This window comes from Acanthaster planci, linkage group LG07, assembly GCF_054643075.1.
Source record: "Acanthaster planci isolate LZ-2023a linkage group LG07, COTS_SCS, whole genome shotgun sequence".
Taxonomy (NCBI): domain Eukaryota; kingdom Metazoa; phylum Echinodermata; class Asteroidea; order Valvatida; family Acanthasteridae; genus Acanthaster; species Acanthaster planci.
This window is the reverse complement of record NC_141783.1, coordinates 13,190,718-13,217,024: the sequence shown is the minus strand read 5'-3', so window position 1 is coordinate 13,217,024 and position 26,307 is coordinate 13,190,718. Positions and strand designations below refer to the sequence as shown.

The 26,307-nt window shown below is 40.7% G+C and overlaps 1 protein-coding gene across 7 annotated transcripts in view; it reads right to left on the bottom strand.

The window, feature by feature from the left end:
• Positions 1-25,351, bottom strand: part of LOC110981832 (neuronal-specific septin-3-like) — a 39,843-nt gene extending 14,492 nt beyond the window's left edge. The window contains exons 1-3 of one of the 7 annotated variants that reach the window (XM_022239789.2): positions 25,072-25,351; positions 24,189-24,219; positions 4,659-4,802 (exon numbers count right to left, since the gene is read on the bottom strand). In XM_022239789.2, coding sequence (XP_022095481.1) covers positions 4,659-4,802; positions 24,189-24,219; positions 25,072-25,104 — 208 coding nt within the window. In that variant the 5' untranslated portion in view covers positions 25,105-25,351. Of the gene's footprint in view, positions 1-3,908; positions 4,578-4,658; positions 4,803-9,601; positions 9,667-10,256; positions 10,479-13,307; positions 13,669-15,084; positions 15,216-24,188; positions 24,220-25,071 lie in introns of those variants that run through there. The other 6 variants (XM_087138927.1, XM_022239790.2, XM_087138926.1 and 3 more) reach the window with 6 other exon arrangements.
• Positions 25,352-26,307: the final 956 nt, after the last annotated feature.

Genomic DNA, 26,307 nt, shown 5'->3' with positions numbered 1-26,307 from the left:
CTTGTGAAACCCCAAACAAGGCTATCCATCAATGGGACATGGACAGTAAATCCTGAAGCCAAGGAAGAACAGTTACTGACACTTGAACAGGTCTATTCAGAAAGACAAGGGACGAGGTGCTCACGACTGTTCTAAAAGTGACAGCCAAGTTGGTTGTTGTCAGCAAGTCTTCTGTGAAATCCAATCCCCAGTGTTCAGGACTCAGTGATGTGTGAACCCCAATGTATGCAGCCCAGTAATATAATGAGTATCTCCCTTCAAAAAGGTTCAGCTCCCTGCACCAAATAGTGCGTGAGATTCTGAGCCGCAAGCCCAAAGGTTATGTGTCTGACAAACCCAAGTGGATGTGCATGTACGTCTAGAGAAGTCTGATCACCTTTGAGTTCTAGGACCTACTTCATACTAATCACAGATCACTTCAGATGTAACCAGATTTCTGGCATAAATTTCCCTGACAAAGAGCTTTTTGAGGTAAAATCATATCTTTGAAATTTTACCATGGTAAACATGAGCTAAAACACTGTGGGCTGTTTCCAAACCAGTGCCCGCTGGCTGCCAAGCAGAAGGAAATTAAGGCAATGTCTCCTGCTCAAGAACACCAAGTTCCACACTGCTGCTTTCAAGTCAACCCCTCTCACTCTGTAGATCACAAGTGACAGATACCTGGCCAGACCAGACCATGGGGACCCCTAAATATTATCATGAACACCGATTGCCAATCAATGCCAGGAGTGTGAATCCTTTTCATACTCTGATGAGATACCAGGGGGTCCCTATCACACAAGTGGCTTCATTAGACATTTAAGGTTTTCATGCTAGAAACAGCATGACAGGCACTGAACTATCTTATTTTTTTCTAACAAGTCCTTTGGGATAGTACACTATACATTTCAGTGGTCAACAGGTACAAGATTATCTGAGATCAATTTTTGTTCGTGCATGTTTACAAATGTTTTGTTTGGATGAATAACTTTTTTTTTCAAAAGCCTGCCTGCAGTGCCTGGCAGCTTGAGAAGAACATTCTAGCAAAAAAAGCAGTTTAATCAGATGAGGTGTAGAGAGTTTAAACTTGAAAATGAGGAAAAACTGTATAGCAGTTTAAGATGTGATGCCAGAGTAACACTGATATGTATCTGACGAACACATGATTTCTCTTTCTTATATTACAACTATATTCATTCGAAGACATGATTCTAGTGAAATAGCAGCACTTGGCTATTTTCACATAATCCCTCATGAGCATCTAACACGCAACTTACGCACCAACTTCAACTGTCCAACCAACTCCATTTTTAATTCAACATTAAAGCTACTGGAATAACACTGACCCGCAACACCATTTTATCAATAAACACCATCAGTTTCAACAGTCATGTGTTTTTAACAACTTCAAAACGATAATAATTTAAGTTCATATACACTGTACCAGAAGGTGATGAACCTTCAAACTGAAGGGTTTTGCCAATGATTCTAAAGCTGTTCATGTTCTAGGCCTATTCCTGTTTATATTACTTATTATGACTGCATCAATCTCAGCAGCCCATTGGTAGCCAATGCAATAACTACTCAGTAAACAGATTTTTTTTTACCTCCTGCTAACCAGGATTAAGAGATAAGGCTGTTTGGAATTGGCAGGGTCAGCTACACTAAGCACTTAATCCTGTTATTGTTGGGTTTACAGTGATATCCCAGCAATTAGTGGCAAATTGAGACCTGTCTGGCTGGTGAATGATAACAGCTAAAATCATGGTGGATGGGTCCAACCAACCCAATCTATTTTGTTTTGAAGCACAATCACAATACTATAATATCGGAACCTTTGAAGATGTGTTACTAAAGTGAGTATAGGTCTTTAATCCTGCTTCAAGATGTACCATGTTTATGATGGCCATTCGATTTTAATTTGGTGTCTCCCACTTAATGTGGGAGAGTCACTGACCAGGGGATGCTGACAATGCCTTTGGCTTGAGATGGATTTGATTTTCAGGGATTTTATGTCAATTGCTTTTGAAGGGAAGCTTTCCCTTTTTGGGGGAGGGATGAAAGGAAGGCATTGATGGGGTTTGGTTGAGAGAGGGGATGTCCTGATGGGGTTTGCTCCTTTCACACGAGTGCTTGCTTCACATACTGATCTTCAGTATTGAAATTTTGCTGGAGATACTATTAGGACAAAAGAAGTCATGCCCGCGTCTCTAAGTAACAGGTTAGACGCTACTTCCGTCAACTCACTTTGGTATTATCATGCAGAGACATTTTGCTCTTAATATTGCTCGTCACGCTTCACTTGTTCATCAGATTCCAATCACCTGCTGAGCGAGTTTGCTATGCATTTCGCAAATTCTCCACAGGGTTGCTACACACTTGAATGTTAAAGCAGTCTTTTCAAATAGAGTAATGTCTTGTACATGCAAATTGTTGTTGCTTCAATAGCGCTCCATACAACTCATGAAGAGACTTTAACTTGCCCAAGTTGATTACAACTAATGTTTGTAAAGAGGGGGTTGGATAATTGAATTTTGAACGTCTAACAGATCCATCTTAGGATCATTATTTTAAGACCGATTTGCACATACCAGGGTACATGTATGATATTTAGGATGGTTGATTTATGGCTGAATGGTTAAGGTTTTAAATATATGTGCACATATTTCCACATTTGAAAAAAGATCTATGATTTTAGTGATGGTAAATGCCTAGAAACCGATGCACAAAAACGCTCCTGCTGAATGCTACACAATACTGGTCGTCACAGCAGGTGTCCAACAAAATATTTATGCAGTGAGATGCAAGAGAAAGTGAAACTGTTCAGCTGCCGATGGATCAAATAATGGTTTCAGGGACTGTCAAAATAATGCCATTTGACAAATGAATGCCAGGGACGAAGAGAAACCTTTAAAATTATAAAAAACACTCAAAACCAAACTGGACATATATTACTCATGTGTAAAGTAAGTGGGAGGAGCTATCTGTGAAGTTGACTAGTTACAATTTCTGTGATCAAAATTTGAAAATTGGAATTTGTCCTAAAAACATAAAAAATATGTACGGAAAATAGAGTACTTGTTATTTTGTTCCATAAAGGTGCATGAGGACAAGGTTCACGCATCTGGTTTGTTTGGAGTTTCTGTACGTTAAGTCTAGCTATGGCTTTCCTGATATAGTGATCATGTGGCTGGATTCATCTGTGGGGGATCCCTGCATGAACAGCTAAGGGTGCTATATTTGGCTGACCGTAAAAGGCAAGGGACTTAAGGACACTTGGACAGCATCTGTGCATAAATTAGGTGCGAAACATAATCAAGCCTTCATTGCATACAACCGATGCACGCAAGAGCTGTTGGAGCTGATGGATACAAACATCTCAGCAAGCACTATGTGCAGCTGCGCTGAGCCGTACCAAATATACAACAGAAGTTGGCAGTGACGTACATGTACATGTACCTTTAGTTGTGAAACTCAAAGCTTAAAGCGGCCACAAGAGTCCACAGACAGACCAGTCTAGACATTAACTTTAGCTTCCTGGTTTTTGGGACTCCGGGCAGAGTGTGCTTACTTGGAAAAACCATGTGGCTATTCCTACATTTAGCTAACTGATGCTTTAGTAGGCTGCTGTTGATTTTTGTCTGTGTGTGACAATGCCAGACACGAAAAAGTTTTTTACAGTTGGAAGGAGAACAACTGAGAGGAAAATTAGCATTTCTTGATGGCAACTGATTAGAATCACCTCCAAAATGTTGTGATGTTCAGTTCCCCACCTTGCGCAAACACAAGATGAAGCCTGCAAAGTTCATATTGCATTGAGTTGCATGTACATCAATCTCACTGTAACAAATGAGTCACTTTACTACATGTGCATGTATGTGCGAGAAGAAACTCGTGACTGCATTAACCCTGTTAATGCCACTTACCCGGCAAACAGCATGCAGTAGTTTCAGGAAGCAGCTGACCCATGTAGGAGTGCGGACCTCCCAACCATAGCCCCTACTGCTAGGGTCGCAGCCATGGAATAACTGGCACGAATGGCCATGGCCTCAAAAGTCTACTAGCTGGAAACCTGCTTGTCATCATATGTGTCTAGTAATCTACGGCTATGTGGATGGCTGTGATGAGATGATGTTTGTAAATATTATGAAACAGTTTGACTGGCATGGTTCCTGATAACGCCGGGACAGCTGTGTTCAAGTTCAGGATTTACATCTCGTCTACTGGCGAATCAAACAATGGTATATATTATACAATAGTGCAGATGGTTCTGGCAAGCATGCTTTGCATCAATGGTTTGATTTAAGCGTGGCCTTGCTCAACTTGACATGCTGTTGCCTTTTGTACAGCAAACATGTCAACATCCTTCATGCACCTCTCAGAAAGCATGTGATCACTCTCAACAAGCTCATTGTTTTCAGAGCCAATGCAGCATTCATGTTGCTTTACAGTATCAAATTACAGTATGCCTGTGACTATGTAGACAGAAATATGGAGATAAATTATGCTAATGCGACGGGCACTCAATATCCTTGCTGCTGAAATTTTAAGATTGTTGAACATGAAAAATGAATATAAAAAGCAAGGCATTATCCGAAGTTGTCACCTTATCACACAGCTCAAAAAACACGGTTTGCAGCACACTGAACCAAGTTCGATGTTATGTGTACTCTTACCGTTCTTGGTGGTGTTGTAGAAGATAAGGTTGTTGTTCCTGGTGACCTGCCTTCCCAAGAGTTTACCGACCAGGTTGGGTACCAGGGAAGAGTCGATTGCACCCTGTTTCTCCTCGTCTACCTCACGGAAAGCAGTCCTCAGTGCTACAGGGAAATATGGGAGGAAACGAAGGTTAACATTTCAACTGTGCACAATTGCATGAAGCTCTGATTTTAATGGGAAGACTGAGCTTTGCGTCAGTCTAGGGCTGACCCGCATAGATTTGTGTTAATCACGGTGGTTCAGGATGTTTGCTAAGTGGAGGGGGATGTGGTTGGTATCCTGTAAAAGGTCAATGAATTTTGTGGCAAAGTTTTACAAGGAAATCGTGCATCATGGTAGAATGCTGCACATAAGATTTTACACTCCTACCTTTCCCATTTTAAAAAATCTGATTACAGGAACCGTGGCCTGGCCTTTACCCCAAATTTTCTTGTGCTTGGATCTTTTTCTTCTTAGCTTGGAAGGGACTGGAGATTAAACTGCATACACAGTCTAGACATCGGTAATCAGCTTAGCAAAGTAGTTTCCCCCTGTAGTTTTACAACTACTGACCCCACCTTGAACTTGAGACACTCGTTTGTTACTTTTCATGTTTCTTGGATTTTTCCTTTCACACCAGCAACATCCAGGGCTTCAGATGGTGGTGGTGGGGGGGGGGAATTATTCGAAGTCCTTGGCACGTCACTAAAAGAAATGCACATGCAGGTAGAGTTTATGGTTGCCAGTGTGACAGGGGGTCCTATAATTTTTCGTCAAGGACTTCAAAAGCATGAACAGAAGGACGGCCAATTTATTCTTTTCTCAAAGATAAATTTGACGCTTTACCATTTTTTCACTACAAACATACATGTTCATGTATATACCTTAAAGTTTCACACTAAAATGTAGACAGCAAAAGAAGTGTAGGAATAAATATACCCAAAAGGTTAAATGTCCTTGCCCGATGCTCCATGCCCCTTCTTTAGCTACTTATTGTGAAAAGCAATCAGACTTGACAAGGTGGTGAAATTACAGGGATTTCATTCCATTACAAACTAGGTATTAACTTACTTATACTATTGTCAAAATATCTGACTCAAAAGCCAAGCATTATCGAGGGGAACAGACTCAATGTTCCCGCAACACTAGTCTTTTCCTGCCTATGCCTACAAACGTGATGGTTGACCAGGCCACCCACACAAGACAATGCGGGTTGAAGGCTAAATTTGGGGATTGCACATCTCCAAAATACCATTTCCATCTGGTTTGTGACTCACTGGCATGTGACAGCTATCCTTGCAGTCTCGTTACTAGTAGTGCACATGGGCACATCCAAAAAGAAAATTATACTTCTATGCTGTTTCCCACGGTGATTTAAAATTCCTGACTTTTTTATGTCAAGAATTTGGAAGAGCCATGGATTCCCCACATAATTAGCAAGAATCAGATTTTGAGTCTCAGCAAGGTATTTACTCCATGCTTTTACACACGCGTGTGAAACTGAACAGTCACCTCCAGTCAATCAAATGCCTTGAGCATGAAACACCAAGGTATCTGCATTCACGCCAAATTTCACATATGCAATTGTTTGGAATGAAATAGTAATCTCCATTAACAAATATTTTCCTTCTATTCCAACTGTGTCATGGCTCATCTGTGGTTTTGACACGGAAGAAGTATCTCCTAAATATCAATTAACATCATATTTAAATAAGGGTTCGTCCTTCGATATCAAATTCTGTGCTGTATTATGAGGGAAAACTAAACATGGTGAAATTTGTCCTAAAAACTGTGTCTGATTTTTACAGATTTCTTCAAATAAACTGAAATATATCTATGTAACAAGCAATTCCTTTGGCCAACTCCATGCCCTTGCAAGGTCACCTGCAAATGATCGTGTAAATATTTCCACAGCACTGGCATGTCAGCAACTCCCAAGGCAAGTGCTTGTTACTTGACCACAAAGGATGCTCAACACCAATTAGAAACATTCATCCAGGGTGGAAAGGGTCATTTGCTACATACGGATCATGTGTGGATCATTACTGCTGACAATTTAATGATGTGTTTAGAGCTCAAAAACTGACATGTGTGTCACATGAGAAGACTGTTTACCAAAACCTGAGCGGAAAAAGCACCTTCTTCCAGGATGTCCCTTTATTCCATCCCAGAATACTCCGGGGAAACGTCCCATGAGTGAAGATTAAAGCCACAATGTGACAAATATTTTAAATGTCAGCACATGGGGCTATTCTCGCAGTCTGGATGACATCACCGAGTCTTGATTCTTCTCTCTGGTTGGTCAATTGGTGGCTATTCCATATTTCACACTCGAAACTCAACAGGGAAAAAACAGTGTTTCGGTCTATGGGGAAAATCTGAATTATTGACTAAACTCTTACCCTTTACATCAAATATGCCCAAAATTTCACTAGTTATGCGCTATGGATATCTCCCACAGTGTACTGAAAAGTTTCCAATTATTTTTATCATGTTGGAGCCAAAAAGGCAAATCCATGTACAAAGTGAATGGAGAGTTGCCCCTTTACCCAGAAGTGAGTGCAATAAATGGAATAACCTCCGGGTCCGACCACGAGAATAAGAAGATATGGTAATTCAATCAATTCAATTCAATTCAATAAGAAGATATGGTAATTCAATCACACCACAAGAAAAATGAATTTTCACAGTCTTTCTTCTAATTACTTTTGCATCATTATTTATGTCCCAATTTTAAACCAAAAGAGCTGCATCACCACTTACCACTTAAATTATGAAATTGTGACCACAAAGTTTTTAACTTACTTGTAGCAATACAAATGCTTTAAATAGCCTCAAAAAAAAAACAGGTCTGTAAATTAATGTTGTAACAGTTGCATACAAATTCAATGCTCCCTTGTGAAAATACACCAGCTTCACCAGTGGTTTTGGGGGGGGGGTTGGGGGGGTTGTGGGTGAGCAGATAGGTACAGCCACTAGACATTATATATCAACAAAAAATACAGCAAGCATAATCAATTATAGTACTCTGTTTTCTTCTAACACAGGTAATAAAATAGAGTTTTAACCTTCAAGGGGTCAGCTAATAGCACTGTACAAATAAACTGTGGGAAGTCTCAGGGCAAATCTGAAGCAACTTAAGGACAAACCTTTTTAAAACCTATGTTGTAAGGACATGTCCCAGGAATACACTTCTTAGAGTTCCAAGGTCACCAACATGATGAAGACAGGGAAGGGTCATAAGCACAATTTTGAATCTGTTCTTTTATTCCAAACTTAAAAGTGTTTATTTTTATGCCTTACTGCCAGCAGTATGGCCTCCTCCAAAACAATGCACCATAAAACCAGAAATTAAAAATTAAATTAAACATCCTTATTCCTGCACCACAAACCACACGAAGAACAATATTTGGAAGAAAGTACCTTGTTGTTACAGGATGAAACTGACAAAGAGGGAAGCTTCACATAAAACACATCAACCTCTGGATTTAACAGCATTCTAGGCCAATTAATCATGCTCCTAGGGGTCAAGTCAGGACAGTTGGCATGTGCACATATCAGCCAGCCACCCAAACAGAAATGTTGGGCTGACCTGTCATGTTGGAATGACAGGTCATAAATTGCCATCGGGCCAAGCCGCTGGTTCAGAAATGCTCGGCCCACAGAACTCTTGCATGTCTGTGTGAATGCCTGGGGAAATGAATCCAAGCTTGCATGAAATTCAAATCAATGAATATTAACACATTAAAATGCATTGACTAACTCCACTAATTTGTTTGGGCCTTCTATATTCATGTACCTAACCAGTTGCTAATGTCCAATTAGTCTCAACTGCTCGACTAACTAGCATCTTAATTGATTTGCACTGTATTCAATTTGTGAATTCAAAATCATCCAGGATGAAGTTTATTACATTGGTTTTTCTCTGTTTTATAAATTACATTCAATCTATTTCATTTGTAATTATTAATTTATCTCTGCACATGGGGGGGGCAGCACTATAAAAATTGACATCAATGTGCCTTTTAGCTTTGGAAAGTAAACCTTTCTGTACCAAATGCCTACATTTAGGACACTGGTCCTCTGTACAGAGACTATGGTAATGTACATTACATGTACGGGAACCACACATCGCACAGTGCACACAGCATAGGTGTCTTCCCATTATCTACTCATATCCTAGGTGCACTTGTGTACACTTATCGTGAGGAACATGATAGCAGGGGAATGATGACACCAATGTTCACAGGAGTGCACATCAATGGCCAGTGGCCTGAAGGATGCCAGGATACCCTTCCTCCTTGGGGCATGATTGACGGCTCAGTTGATGAACAGGGCCAAGGGCACAGCTCAGATTTGTGATAAGTGACTGTAAATGATATCCCAGAAAACATGTACTATTGCATCCTGTGGAGTCTTCAGCTTGAGTGAGCATTTTGGAAGACTGACTTCATACCAGTGCACAGCCTGGTCTTGAGCTGCTTACACAGTGTGGTCAATGCAGGAAACTAGCCAAATGCCCCCCCCCCATTAGCGGTGGCTAATATCTGCATGATTCCCAGAAAAGATTAGCTACATTTATTGAAAGGTGGATTACAGATAGAGGGTACGTGTACTGACTGAGAATTTGACTGCTTGTAGAGGCCAAGTATTAGACTGAACACAGCCGCACTAATCTTTGAAATACTCGAGTTCATATGAACTCGATCTCTCCTCTTGACTGTGAGTCCAAGTGTTGACATGTATGTCGCAGCGAAATCTTCCACATAAAAAGAAATAAAATTCAACACCTATCAAATAATGAGACCTGCATTTGCAGGCACATCAAACACAAAATTCATACTATGAACCACAAGCTCATTAACTGAAGGCGGTATCATTTCTTCCCTTAAAACTGCAGATGACAATAATGACAGGTTACCTGTGTGGAACGAGTGTATTCCCCTTGCAATTTGGCCAAATCTGTGCCCAGTGTACACACACCAACGATCAACATCAACTTCCTAAACCGGTCATCAAACAGATCTTTGAACTTTGAACAAACAGACCCGTAAATATTCATTCAAACTCAAAAATTCCCCATGCAGGTTTGTCATAAAGAATGGAATAGTCAAGGGAGGATTCCCATTTGCATAACCAGAAAAATAACAATAACTGTGATCATGTCTATTTACAACACCATTTTGCTATATGTATTGTATATTTGGCAAATTTAGTGTGAAAATAACCAATTTATTTTTCCAGGAAAAAGAACAAAATTAACAGAGGAAAGCCAGATAAAGAGCTTTTAGATAAAATTGCTCAGTGAATTTGAAAAGGGCCCTTGTTTGCTTTACAGTGCCTTCAGAAACAATAGCTAATTTCTATTTTTCTATTTCATGATATTAAACCTCAAGCAAATTTTTGATGAACACCTGCAAACATAAATTCAAGCCGAGGAAAAAGGTGCATCCAAAAGTTTGTGCATCAAGGACCTTGAAACGTATCCATTCTTAAAAGAGTTTTATCTTGGTGGTAAAATGCAGAAAAATAAGTACTAAATAAATGTACACCTTCAAACCCTGCTATATCCATACCATCTCTATACAGTCTTCCATCTTGGCTGACAACAGTATGCGGATACAGGCTTCATTTGTGACAGCAACCATCAAGGCATTCAGGTAATGGGATATTATGACCAGTGATGATGTCAGCTCCCTCCTATATTGAAACTGACTCTTCTGGAAACTTGACACTCTCAGGTAAAGATGGCCATGATCATCCGGCCATCAACACAAATCATTTCAACAGGATTCTTCTCTCCCCAAAAATAAGACACTTATGTAGCCAAAACCAATCTGCGGCCTCAGATTAAACTCCGCTGCCTGCTCTACATGAGTCACAAACACACGCTTTTATGACAGATATTTCCTGTTAGGCCGTGGTGTGATTTCCCATTTTCCACAGAAAAGGAGCGGTTAATTGTTGGTAATTTTTATGATAAACAGCTCACCGCAATGAAGCCCATGTCCTTTTTTCAAACTCTGACTAAACGGCAGACAGTAAAGAAAGCAATGTACTTTATTTATAGCTTCTCTCACTTGGAAAAAATTGTGTATGTGGCGAGACAAACACAGATAAATGCTGGTATTAAAACCAACATTTAGAATTGACTGATGTCTACCTTAACAAGGACAGTCTTGAGTTTGTTCTTTCATTCTTTCAAGCCGGGGTTTTGTTGAAGTTTTTCTTGACTGTATCTCTTCATTTTCAGGTGTGGATCCAGGGGGTCATGGGGACACTCTCCCCCCCTCCATTTTTCACAGTTAGAAATAAATAAATAAATAGATAAAAAAGAAGAAACAGAGGGAGGGAGAACAAAAAAGAGGGGTCGTACTGCCTGAAATTGAACCACAGAGACCCTAGAATACAAAATGGCTCCCGACCCCACACTGTACAGGTATTTTACCATTACTTTTGGAAAATCCAGGATCATCCCCCCCCCCGAAAATCTAGATCTACCCCCAATGCTGTGATGGACAACCCTAACCTCAACTTGCCTCTATACCTGTTTTTCAGAGAGGGGACACACAACCTGCACTAACTGGACCTGTCTTGTTATCTAACCTGCACAAGGATGACACGGTTGGCACATAATTTATGCATCCAGAGAAATGGATACTGTAAGTTTCCAAGCAGCTAACCTTAAAAAAAAAGTTCAGTGCCAGCTTGTTATGAATATTTTGTAGTTACTGCTTTGTAGTGACAAGTATCGCCATATTTTATGAATGTACATCCTCGTATGTCATCAATTCATCAAAAAAAAACTAATGCACACACATAACCCATCCAGAGAAATGCAAACTGTAAATTTCCGGCCGCTCGACCTTTAAAGACAACACTGTTGAATGTGGATAAACCAAAAGCCATAACCTACATGTAGTTTATGACAGGGCACGTAGGCACTGGAAAGGAAGCAAAACCACACTGTAACCTCCATTGCTCAATAAGTGTCATGGGTATTTACAGTATTTACGATGCTTGGAGAGACCCCATGGATGCTTGCTTCATGACAGACAACATTCAAACTGAAAAGAAAACATCCTCACTTGGTTTCAAGCAAAGGACAGGATAAATATGGGACCTAACTTTTCCCTTTACTTTGATTTCTTTTCCTTTCATCTGCATGTATGCATAACTCTTCTCATGTTGCCCCTGAACACAGTTCTGCTAGAACTGTAGCATCAAATCCTCTCTGGGCCTACATTGTACTAATAACATTCTTTATCTCCTATAATTTACCAGAAAAGATATGGTAAATTCCAGAAATTAGGGGCCCATTTTTTTTTCGTGTCCCTGTCACATCTGACATATGATTTTGTAAGTTCAGTACACATTCTTAATTTTCAAGAGTGAAGAATTAACGCAAATTACCTGCCAAACAAATAGTAATCGTTTGAAATCAAGTTCGGTGATATTTCCGTGTCAATTAACAAATGTCAGATGTGACAGGGACACGAAAATGTCACACTTTTGGACCCAAAATTTCTGAAATTATCCATTACCCTTCCCTCATCAACCCACCCATCTCCCGAAAGGGAAAAGAAATAGTATTCCCCCCACCCCCCCAAAAAAAAATTGGATATGGCATTTGCGGCTGCCTGAAATTGCTTTTAATTAAATGCAAAATCTCCAGTCCACCACAACCAAATCCCATCTCATTCCATCGGGCTACACTACCACCCTGAAACAAAATATACAATGTGCAAGTAAACTAAGATTGTACTGGAGTCTGTATAGGGCTGCACAGTCTCAGCATGGGAAATTCTTCCCTCAATCTTAGTTTCCACAAATCCTTAAAATAATGCACCACCTTTCAAGCTCATTATAATCCCGAGTCTCATTTAAGAATAATTACTACTCACACTGAATCAATTCAGTTCAGCCCCTTATTCCCTGACATCTGCAAATGTACTTGACTTTAAGACCCAACTCTCTCGTTCCCTTGTACACCTAATGTTGCACATATGTAAGGCAAAAAATGGCCAGCTCATGACTCATCCTGAAATTAAAGAAACAACCAAAGTGCCCAGCCTGAAAATTCATGCACAATTCCCCCAAAAGTAACTCTTGGTTACAGTGATCACATGGTACTCCTGTAGGTTCTGATGTTTCTTGCAGACCTCCAATGCTTTGGTTTATAACAACACACTGTGAACGAAAAAGCCACTTTGACAAGTGCCATGCCTTCAGCTATCCACACCCTCCTCTGTAACACTTCAGCAATGACACACAAGATAAGACCAGACAAATTATGTGTGTGTGTCAAAATAAAACAGACAAACTTTGGATTAAAGGAACCGCATCCACTGATGTGGGTTTTTTTTGGTCTGAATAAGACATTAGGTCTGTGTCTCTTGGGCAAAAATGCACTAACTGCATAAACATTTCGGATTAAAGGAAAGGCATCCACTGATCCACCATGCATTGACAAAGCATAAGAAAGTCAGATGTAATGAGGGCAGGAAACATTGACCAAATAATGGGCATCACAGACAGGCCCGCTTGTGAATGGCAACCGACCAAAAAAAGCACAGGGATCTAGAAACAAGAAGCACCTGCCTTTTGAGAGTACATGAAAGTCTTACCCTGACTTGAAAGAGTTGAATTACCTAGCTGGAGTCTCGGTGACCTTGGGGGTCAACAATCAACAAGAGTGCCCAGTCTATGAAACTTCCAAGGATTGGGGAAGCTGGACTGCAGCCAACGTTCAGTGTTCTGCATCAGCAACTACGTGTTGTCCTGGGATTGCTGTGCTAACACATATTCTCCACAGGGCGTGTGAATGATTTCTGTCCTGGGCTTTTTTTGGTCTGTGTATAGGTTTAGTCCGTCTCGACCAGCCAATGCTACAAACTGGTGTGTGTGCTTGTGGGTAAATGTGCGGGGTTGTGAGGTATCTCTACCCAATACAGCGTGCAGTGAGTGCTGTGTCTGAGATTTCTCCTGTGTGAGAAACTGTGCACAGGCAGGAAACGCTTGGAATGGCATGAACCATTCACTTCCTGGGGAGCTCTCCGGAAGGGAAAAGATATTTCAGGGGAGGGGAGGGCTAGAGGAAATTAACAGGGGAGTTACTGCTTGTTCTTTCAGCGAGTGGCTATGGAAACAGGGAATGAAACTTCTTTCCTAACAAAAGACACTCATAAGGGAACCAACTTCTCAGATGGAAAATTTACCATTCATGAACTTGAAAGATACAGAATATTTAATGTAAAGCTAAATTGTTACCGATACAAATGCTACACCAGGTACTTACATTAAGGAATGGCATACCGTTTCCTTCTGTGTGGATTTTTCCTATGTCTAGACATGGAGGAATGGTCTAGACGAACTATTTCACTATTTTTCAAGTGCTGCTACCTTTTCCATCAAATTTAATCGAATGGAATATAAAGGCATACAAATCTGAAATTGAAACAGTAATACTTTTCAGGATGTAGCTGAACTTGCAATTAAAAATGCAAATATAGTTTAAAATATATATATCATATATTTAAAGTTTTTAAATACATATGTTTAGAAAGATATAATTTAATAGTTCTGTTTTCAAAAGAAAAAGTCAGTGATTTTAAATCATCAACAAAATAAATATATGAAAAGAAACGTCATTGATGAGAGGTAACTTCACAAGTGGAAAGCAAACACTTCAAGTTCAGGGCTGTGGAGAAGGGCTCATATTCCCTGGGCCCTGAGGGGTAAACCTGGGCTTGAGCCCATAATTGGGCCAGTAATAGACCTGTCACTCAATACAAGAGGATTATATAGGTACATTGATTCAAGAGCAGGTATTCTTAGATAAGTGGGTCCCACTAGCTCAGGCCAGTCTAGTGGTCACCCATGCCCTGCAGGGGTGGGCTGGGCGTGACTGTTTACAGTCACAGCTGGTGTGCTTTCACTAGTTCAGTTACAACTTTCTCCCCAATTTTGTGTATTAATAACCTGATGGTCATGAGACTGGTGTAAGATTTAAAGATGTGGTGTTTACACCGAAACTTGTTGGGGTGATCAGATTTCATGTACGTACTGGTGGTGAATAGGAATGGGCGAAATGTCCCAAAGATCAAACAATTTTTGATGAATGAGAGAAGAACAGCGATACCACACTGAAAGGTCCAAAGACTGTTTACAAATATATGAAAGCATCATGGCTTGAAGCCCTAGGCTACCAACAAAGTCTACGGTGGATGTTTTGCCAACAAAAGTTTTGTATTACAAGGATATAACTCTATCCTTTCTCCTCATCAAAAAAAAATAACACATGATTTTTTTTAATTAACAAAAATATGGAATAACATCTCCAACCCCAGGCATAAATTTGACCTCTGTTTATTGAAAGGGTACAATACATGAGGCCAATCTTACCATCAGATTAAGTCAGCCAAACTTCACCAGAATGAGGTCTCCATGCGAATAACATCATGTGAAAATTGATTCCATCTTGTAAAGCTTCCACAACAGCATGTTAATACCAGTCTTCCTGTACCATAAACCCGATCAGAAACTTGCCTCCCAGTCTTAAGTCCCTGGGTCCACGAAGGTTCTGTTGTATCTTACACTTTACATCTCTCTATAAATTCCAACAACTGATTGCTGTTGACATTTTTTATTTGGAAGTATTTCTCCTGTGTCCCGAGGTCAGGGCTGAAAAGCACAAAAGGCCCAGCCTGGGGGCTTAACCACGGTAATTGGGGTCCTGAAAGGGCAGTTTGTCCTAAATACCCACAGAAAATCCCAACAAATATTCCATAAGTATTTTTTTGTGTCATTGTCCATGAAGAGAAGAGCTAACTTGAAAGCTGGGAATGGGAGGGTACATGTAAATCGGATGCTTTTTACAGCATTGATTCACTATGTACATGTACTAGTACATACCTTAATCTTCAGAAAAAAAAGGAAACCTCTCCTCAATCTTGCTTGAGGAAACAGGGTTTTTTTTGGTTTCTAAATGCCTGTTTATACAAACAGTCATGACTTCCATCCCCGAGAAAGCAACGGAGTGTGACAAAGGGCGCCCATTCACAGGGGATCAGAGTTAGATTAGAATTTCATGCATGGTCAGTGAGGTGTGAAGAAATGCATAGAAGCCATAAAAATATCTGGTTAGAGGTCAACGTTCATTTCTCCTTCGTGTTTTCTTCAGTATTTGTACCAACAAATAGCCTGTCTTTAGCAGCACTCTCTTTGCTGCAAGAGAAAGCAACATGAATAAACTTATATCTCATCTTCAACCCCCCCAAAAAAAATGCCCTTCAAAGAATTTTGGCATCAAAGACATCTTTTTGAGGCATGCTTATATACATACCTTACAGGCTTCCTGATCCTACAAAAGGGCCACCAGGATTTGCACATGAGAGCCTGTACGTACAGTACACGTACAGTACACTGCCCATACTCACTGCTCCACAAGAACTCAGTGCAGTTAGCAATCAAGCAGTCCCATGCTTACAACAAGTCAAGGGTTTGAATCCTGTCAGGTTATTGATACATCCACACTGAATGAGGTCACTCAGTTACCTACTCGTGCATGTAATGCTATCAGCTCCGTTAACAAGTATGTCCTCACTGATAAAGGAAAAAAAAGAGGCCAGGAAGCCGCTGTTTGCAATCAGTATGACTTGTTTCAACTGGGTATTGCATTGTTTCAATTGGGTATCACATTGTTTCAACTTTTGCTTAGCTGAGTATCCGCTGTGAAAGATGATAGAAGCCAATCAAAAATTCACAGGCACCCGCCGTGTTGTCATTTAAAAGGGACATAAAATTGTCCACAATTTGCTGACACATATCATCTGCTGTTCCCATATCCAGCCAACAGATGCATGCTGGGACAGGTCTGGGAGGGGGGAGGACATGGGGGACGCAATAAAAAAGAAGAAAAAGAGGGAGGGAGAAGAACCAGAAGATGGGTCACACTGCCTGAAATTGCACCACAAAGCGCCTAGAATCCAAAAATGGCTCCGGACCCCAAGCCATAGAGGTATTTTACTATTGCTGCTTTAGTTCCATCATGCCCCCCTCCCCTTTTGAAAAATCGGGGATCCGCCCCTGGCCTCCACATAATGCTGTACATAATACTATGCATGTCTGCACGATTAACAGATTCTTATTTACACATTACGTGTATTTATCTGCTCTGAGGGCGCTACAAGAATTGTACAACAGTCACCTACAGGGGGGTGGTACTTCATCATTTGGCATTCTGTCGTCGTTCATTTGTGTCCCAAAACTTAGTGCCATAGGTTTTGGGTAAGTGTGACGCCTGCATATCTAGACTATGACTGCTGGTGTGTACAAGAAAAGCCCTCCCTTCCATTTCAAGGACGGATAATTACCTTCCCTCAATAAAATGGTGTGATTCAAAACAACCTATTGAAATGGCAGGGGTCTTACGGGACATACTGCATGACACATTATGAATCAAAGACATCATGAAAATAACCACGGTAGCATTGGAAAAGTTGTAAACCAATATGCCAATTAAGCATCTACAAGCCAAGGTTTCAAAACAAATTACCGGTATAGTGCATTTGAAACTCTGTCAATAGGTGGGGATTCTTTCGCACTGGCAAAATAAATTGTTCTCAAATAATCAAGACTCCTTTTTTCTTTGCTAGACATCATTTTGGGAGTGCTTCTAGTACGGGGAACCTGGATCTTCACAGCTTTTTTTACGTCAAAGAAAAAAAAGACAAAAAAATAGACATTGATGAACTCATGATTTGGAAATAGAATAGTACAGAGGACATCATGTATCACTGAGTTATTAAAACCACTGCAGAAGACCAGACATACACTTTCCTCTATTCGAGGAAATGAGTCGAGGACCACGAAGTAGAAAAAACCACAGAAACATTGTGGGAACGATCCTTCTTAGAATTTGCGGACATGGTGGGCACCAATATATACTAGATTCACTTCACCACAGGAGAATTTTTTTAAACAACAACAAAGGTGACCGTTTGTAAAAATGTGCATCCATACAGTGTAAAGAACATGTGTATTTGCAATCTGAAAATGTGAATAAAGCTCCCCAAGAACAGTTTTTTTTTCCAAACGTACTGAAGAGGTCATTAAGTCCATGATGATGACAACTTAAAAAGAAAGTGCCCTTTTGTGCCAGCTTGTGTGAAAGACTTGGATGAGCCATAACGGGAAGCAAACTATCAGCAGAACAGTCACCTCTTTCTTCTCTTTAAGTGTTGTTTGTACAGGGAGGCAGGAAAAGGTCTCATCCACTTAACCAGCCTGTGGGGGCCCCAAACTTCCATCCAGTGACACAACGGCCTCGGGAGTCAAAGACGCAAATACCTCTCAGGAGCCCGTTCTGATCGGATGACTACTGTTGGAGAAGCTGAATAATCAGTACAAACACACTTGGTGCCCACGGTTTGCCAAAACCCTGCAGCTGTGATGGGGATGCTACCACAAAAAAAAAAGTCCTGAACTTTTTGTTTTGATTGAAACTAAAACAGAATCAGACACACTGAGCCTTTGCTGATGTTACCATTGACTTGATTGAAGCATGAATTCTTACTTTCTTCCTTCATCCTTTGCAACTTTGGCAAAGGCAGGTAATTTACACGTGAATTTTGTCTTAGCATGGTGCTGGAGAAGAGGTTTAGCTTTGTACTTGAGTGAGACCCAAATGCCATGGTTGAGACAATTTATTTGACTGTCATATTTTGTAGCTTGCATCAATGCGTTCAGTAGCTAACCAAGAAGACGGCAGATTGCCGTCTTGTAATATATACATGGTCACATGTGCATGATACAAAGATCACACCCCATTAGGTACGGAAGGGGGACCAGTCTAGTTCCCCTGGACACTCTATGTTCTGTGACAGTTGAAGGGGTTAAAATCTGACAAGGTAATAAGTCGTAATTTTGGCCAGGAAACTGCCTGCCTCTGCTGGAAGGCATCAGTACCAGCTTCACTGCGGGAACTGTTTCGCTCCAAAGTCTGGGCTGCATGTTGGGAAAAAGCTCAGATTTCCAACATTAAGCTTGACTAAAACAAAAGTAGCAAATATCACTGTTAACTTAGCTGCAAACTTTACATGTACTGGTAAATCCCTCTGCAATATTGACAATTAACTTTTGGCAAAGTTCCACATTGCAATTATACTTAGTTAATAAAAAAAATCAACCCATGGGGCCAACGGTCAATTTGTCGAAGACCTTCTGGTGAATACTGCAGGTCCCGGACAAAATGCCAAGAAAGTCCCGTCACACAAATAGCACACCCACGGTCTCACAGAGAACCCCTTTTTTTTGTCAGGAGAGTTCCATTAAACACCAAATCACAAATTGCTGCCTGGCCAAAACTACCTGGCTATTGTGCGATGGAATTTTGTTCCAACTGTGCTAGACAAAAGCAATCCAAACACTCAACTAAGTGTGGAAAGCCTAGAGGAGGGAGACTGCAGGGCTCTCGCTCAAAAAAAGGGACCAATAGACCTCAAGGTTTTGTGGTTGTCATATGGTGACAATCACAGCACTGTTCACAGCTTTCTTGGCATATACACTGATGTCCTCTATATCGAGGTGGCACACATTGTGTCTTTTCTTACACATTTTAAGAGGCGGAATTCTAAAATAAAAAACGAACAAAGCCAAAAAAAAAACTAAACCGGAATGACATCACTTCACAGCAAATCGAGTCTTTCTGCCAACAGCTTTTACCTTACTTTTTTCTCATATTTACTGTAGTATCAGGCCTACAACAGGCTTTTCTGAAAAACTGCAGAGGAAAAGCCAAGAACAAACTGATATCAATGCACAGAATATTGTACCTGCTTCTTCAAACAACCACCGCCATTTTTCATCGGCAAAGCATGCATATAACGACACATGACAAGTTAACGACAAAGGACGTACATTTTATCACCGTAAAGCAAAAATATATTAGAATGGAATCGGCTGGCCCAACCGAGCAAGTTTGCGCTGGAATGTCTTCAGCTCTTTCAATATGAATAGACGCAAGCAGGGAGTTACTACGAGGGCCCATTCTCACAGAGTTTGCTGCATTGGGAAGCTTACAGGAATACACTGATTGCAGCTCCTGAAATCTTGCAAAGAGAGACTTTTATGGGACCAATGAATAGATGCTTATAACTTTCTTTTCAAATGATTTCTTTGACAAAAACATGCACTATTTTGCCTACTCAAATGCATCATTTATTGCACTTTGCATCTAAAGAAATGATAAAGACAAGCACTGCAGATGCTATGGGGCCCTTGATGATATGTGGACAAATGTATAAAATGGTGCTTTCCTCAGGGATCAGCTCTGTTAAGTTCCTCCATCTGCTTCTGAAAACAGACTAAAATTGGTCCTCAACATAGACTGTCCCATCCCTTGAATCACTGCATTCCTCTTCAGTCTGTCTTTATCCCTTAGCCCTTTTGTATCTTCCCTCCATCAAAGGAGGCCTGGAGCAAGGCTGTACAAACAACCATTCACCCAGGACAATGTCCCCCTCCCCTCCTTCCTTCATAACAACACTGAGTGCTTCATAGACAAGCCAGTTTATTCCTCGGCAAACAGGAATGACCCAGCGAGTCAGTTTGGGCTTCCAGATTGGCCAGAAACTTGGAAAGCCACAGCTTGATTTTTTTTTTTTCTGTGAAACCTTTGGAACAAGGTTAATTACTTTCTGATATGCTGATCAAATTTCAACTGTGGGCTGTGAACAGCCACACTCATGCATGGCACATTGCCATGAACCAGGAGGGGACCAACTGTGCCAGAAGAATTTCAACACGGGATTTGAATTTACTGGAAAAAAAACATTCAAAATCGCAAAACCTTTCCTATGTGGATCAGCTTGCAAGTTATGACTGCAGTGAAACCAAACAGCACTTTACAAAACTACTTTTTGCAATTAAAAGAGGGGTAGACTGCAAGTTTCAGACTTTTCGCCAATTTGCTTCTTTAGTTTTTCATATCATATACTTTGCATTCATATAATGTGTTACTTTTGAAAGAAAAGTGTTCATCCACGTGTATTTAGTGCACCTTTACCACATAGCCAGTCACAAAGTGGGTGGGTTGAATGGCCTGCCTAGGGTCGGATGAAAGGCTCTTTTTATGGTTATGTGTCAGGTGGTTTCTGTGGTTGGCATTGTACATGAGTGAAACTCACATGCTATTCCATTGTGGTTGGAAAGGGAGTGGCAATCCATACCAGCTCAAACAGACACTTTTGTTACCAACCAGGCAAAAAGTTCCAAACGTGGAATGAAGCAGATGCTATATCACAGGAGAACAACCTTAAATACATGTAAATTTTAAAGCCAATAAGTCTACAAAGTCTGAGGTTTCGAAATTTCGATCCTAGAAGAACGTTCCCCTAGACCCAACTAAAATCCAACAACTGAGTTATCCTTTAGTTTCTACCTGCTCTAGCGACACACAAAAACAGTGACTATTTTCAAAGAACCACAAATGGAAACAAGCTTCTTCCCCTACCCCCCCAAAAAATATTTCGGCCTAATATCAATCACCTACTACATCCCTCATGAAAATATTTCCTTGAACTGTCTTTGATTTTACTGCTGATATGCTTAGGCATCTGCCCCACCCACTTCCACTTTAGTTTGTCTGTGTTTTTTTTTGTGTTTCGCCACGGACCTTTGTCAAACATAATGCACAGCTCTGACAGGCGGGGTAGCATTGTTACTGTGCTTTTCAGAACCAATACGCCTCGTTGTATGTGCAGGCACGTTCTCGCCACCCTGTGCTTCCAATTTGGGCAGTTTCTCTGCCCGCACATTCAAATGACTTCTTCCAACCCAAGACACCTTTAGGATTCAATTCATGATTGACCACGCAAACAGGTAGTGTTTGGCCAAGCAGCTCCCTCTAAATGTTTGCATGTGCACGCTGGCGATGAGATTACTGCCAAATGGCCAACTCCTCCATTCAAAAGCCCCCAGTGTTTGCCACTTGCATTAGTGCTTCCAAGCTGGAAATACCAGCAAATAACCCAGAACAAAAGGCCAAGACTTTTCGACACAACCCGCCACTACTGGTTGAGGGTGCACGGGCTTAACAGCAAAAGTATCTGTAACCTGTCATGCTACAACTAAGCTTGGACCAAACTAGTTGGGATATCTCTCTTCCTTCCCAAACCTACAGGTACCTCACCCTAAAGTTTTTACAGATTTACAAAAATAGTCTCAAGATGACAAAACTGCAACTAAAAACTGAATAGTTGTGTCCAGTAAAAACTCAAAGGAACCCTGAGTGGAGGTGTCATGTTGTCTGATTCTTTTTTTCCAAGCACATGTAATGTACAGCCCACAGAGATTACTGCACATTTCTGATATCATCATCTTTAGATCTTCAGACTTTTCGGAGACTGAAAAAACATCTACCGCAGTTTTCTCGATTTGAAGGTGGGAATTAAAAATGACACCATAAGTGCTCCTCAACGATCAAACAATTTTTTTTCTCCCAAATTCCAACAGCAAAGTGACATTATAAGAAATGTTTGACACGCGGGTGCATGTGACTTCACTGTTTTGCACTGATATTTCCCACGGCTGAATCCATTGTACACATATAACTGTAATACCAGAACTGTTAGCATCGCCATGTATGATTCAGTGGTAATCCTCCAATTACATGTAAGTACTAAATCTCCTGTCTGGTGCATAACACAAGAAATAAGTCTCCGGTCGGCTCTTGATATGAAGAACATTGTTATGCTAAAATACTTGAAAGAATACAGTACAATTTGTAAATCCCGATTTCTTGAATTCTTGAATTTTTCTTTGCTTTTCCACTCTTTTTATAAGAAATTTTAGTCCTGGTTACTTTACCAAAGTAGTTTTTGCGGTCCTTGTAACATTGTTATTATGAGAATTGACTGTACATCGTTTCAAAGAGGAAACATTTAAATATTTCTACTGTGCTTCAACAGCTGACGAAACAAAACACACAGGACGAACTAAAGAATCCTTCCAGGGCATCAGCCAGAGGTTTGCACATTTCCCTGACTGATCCAATGGCCTCAGAATGTAAACAACACCCACAAAATGTGCCACTTGTTTCAGTCCTCTCTCTTCCTGTAAGTAAAAACCCACAGATTTCCCACACCAGTTTCCTGTTGATTCAGTTGCCTAAAAACTCTGTAACTCGGGTTCACCACTGCAGGGCAACGGCCTAAGGAACAAGATATCCCTGTCAACCAACCATGAGAGTACAGTGTTGAGAATTTGGGCAATATTTAGACTGGTGTTAGAGTGACATAAAATTTGTCATCCCAAAGCCCTAAGGACCTGCGCTACCATGCTATGCCAGACTGCACATACATGTATGGATGGGTGTGTGTATGTGTGCAGAAGTGAACTGTAACAAGTGGTCTATCTATGACATCAACTCACTGTGTGATTACTTCATGTCACATTTTCTGACGCAAAACTTTCTTGTCATGAGTCATTTAACAAAAAAATTGAGGGACAGGCCAAAAGGTTGGGAGGAAAATAATACTAACCTCGGACACAAATAGGGAAAATTTACAAAATTTGAGTTCAAATTGCCCTGAATGTAAAACACAGTGGAACTGAAATAATTATATAACGTATAACCTAAGTTCTTTTCAGTACTCTTTTTAATAATGTGGCTCACTACTGTAATTCACTGTAACTTGCAGATCTATCCTAACCACCCGTATGCAATAAAGGGTAAACCATTCAGGACTTTTGTGTGAGAACTTTTTTTCTATTCCAGAAAGCAAACAAGGATATTGACTTACAAACGGAATGCTTCCCTACCCACAACAAAGCCGGCATTGTTGCCCATTTGGCCTAAGCATTTCATTTTTTGCTGTGTGACTAATGTTTTGATCAGTTTGACTTGCAAAAGACCAAACCAACCCAAAACACTGATCGCAGTTCTGTGGGAAAGAAAGTGTGGCATGAATACTTGAGCTAGAGTTTTCACACATGCTTTTCACACATTTGTACGCGTTAAACAGGCAACCTTTCGCAAGGGCATGATCATTTTGGTTTAGATGAGGATAAAAGGTAGGCCTACTTTCAGAATGGAACTGTGTGTTCCTTAAATTAAACAAAAGTATACAAAATTAAAATGCATTATACCAGAATTTGTATTTTTTTTTAGGTTGACTTCAGTTCATCTAAAAAAAAAAGTTTTATTTTCCAATCTACAAAGATAACGACATGTTTATCCATTTTTAATGAATCTGAAAACTTTATGAAGAACAGTTACATGCAAGTGCTCTGTAAATTACATGAAAAATTAGAAAACAATCTAATCTTGCAGACTTATGCCTTGTTTTCAAAAGCAAACAAAAACTAATCCATCCAAATGCACACATTTCACATGAATTTTTTTGTATGCCAATGCAAACGTACAATGTACAGTGATACCCCCCACACACACCCCCCCAATTGACTCAAGTCATTCTGGAGGGGAAAAAAGGGAGCCTAATCCTTACCCTGATACTGAGCATCGGAGAGTACAGTCCCCTGCAAGAGAAAGAAAGAGCTAGACTTAGAATCACCTGAGATAAAAAGTTATGTAGTTTTATCGTGGTTCAGCATAAAAATACATCTGACAATACTGTTTATATGTGCCTAAAAATAGTTTCATTTGTAGAGAAAATCAGCCAGCTTGTGGACTCCCTAAATTCAACGAAAGAAAACCTGGAATGATTCCATCTGTAGAGAAAATCAACCAGTTTGTGGACTCCCTAAATTCAACGAAAAAAAAAACAAACAATGGAATGATTCCATCTGTAGAGAAAATCAGCTAGTTTGTGGACTCCCTAAATTCAAGAAAAAAAAAACCTGGAATGATTCCATCTGTAGAGAAAATCTACTCTTTACCACTCCCTAAGAGAAAAAAAAACTTTGGAATGTGGTCTTTTCCAGGCATGCACAGAAAAGGCCTTGAATTTTCAGCTTGATGGAGCAAACAGGCTCCTCAGTTACAGAATTGCCAGCTCCAGAACATTTCAACAAAATCTCTCCCCTTTTGTGCAGCTGAGTTAACTTCAACCGAACAGTTGAACGACACAGTCACAGTTAGGCCAGTCATTAGGAGCCCCCTCCCCCAAAGTTCTATTCCTTCCGGTTCACATTTTCCCAAAAACTCTCAGAAAACTTTCCATCAAAAAACAAGACTGAATCCTAAGCATTACACATTAAGATAATTTATGCTTGAAGACTTTTCTCATTTAGTCCTTTCAAAAAATCCCCCCCCCCCCAAAAAAACGATTTCTTCTCTTCGGCCAACGTGTGCACTGCCTAAGGAAGCGAGAGAGCAGGACCCTGGGTTAGCTTCCAACACAATTTATCAAGAAAGTTGTGTTTACTCACGTTTCTCTGATGTGGAAAGTAGTTCTGAGACATGATCAAAGTTGTTAGGGCGTCGATAAAGCTCACTTGATCTATCAGATCGACGTACAATCGTTGCGCTTAATTGTCGTGTAGGCTCAGAGAGATGGATCACGGCACAAGTTCATAAATCTCCCAGTCGCATCAGTTGTCATTTGACAGAAGTTGCACAGAGTGCATCATGCAGCTGAAGAAATGGGCCTAGGCTATAGGTGTACGATGGGACGATGGACTCAATGAAGCGCGAAGTATATGGGGGGCACATGTCTCGAAGCTATGCCTGAAAAAAATAACGGTGGAGTAAAGGGAGCCCTCTTGTTTTATAAGCCAGCGAAAACAACTTTGTTGAGGGCGCCCTAATGCAAAGCAGAAAAAGATGAGGAAAAGTCGAAAAGGTCTAGACAACGCGCATTTCGCCACGAGGCGAGACTACGGCCAGGATACCCCACGGGAAACCGGGGGGGGAGGGAGGGAGGAGAGAGGGAGGGGGGAGGAGGAGGGAGAAAGGGAAGGAGGGAATAGAAGCAGTGTTTCCAATTCCCTCCGATTCTTCGATGCTCTACAGTGCTACGCAGTACATGTACATCCATTTATACCCCATGAAAGTCGCACTTCTTTACAACGGAATTGTATAAGAGCCTAGCCACGTGCAATAGAGTACCGAAGTGAATACGTCATGCGCACAATTAGTGTGTAAAACTAAAGGCATTAGCGCGAGAACCAGCGCGTGAACGAACACGCGCGCGTACTCCATTCGTTTGCACTGCACTTTCTGGTTCACAGTGACGTCACACTTCGGTACTCTATTTTATTATATTTTTTCTAAAATGCTACGGTGGTGGGCATGGCACCGCACTCACACGCACATTTTAGCTTGACGCGCGCGTGGATTTGGCAAATTGAGATACCCTATTGGTCGAAAAGGCTTGCAGCGCGTTAGTAAAGAACCGCCTTCCCACGAATAATTTCTTCTGGTTGCTGAACATGGTCTACACTATCGATATCTCGCTGCCCCGCCGCAAATTTCTCAAGTCTCATGAGTTCTGATCCTGTTTAGCCTGTAATCGTTTTCAAATGTGTCCTTTAGGTGGGATCAGCGCAGTGATAGTGGTTTTAAGACAACACTGAACAAAAGGAGATCTAGCTTTTCAACAAAGCTTGGTTTAAAGGAAATCGTTATTTGGAGCGTGAATTCCCCACGTTAGGACGAGGGGTAGA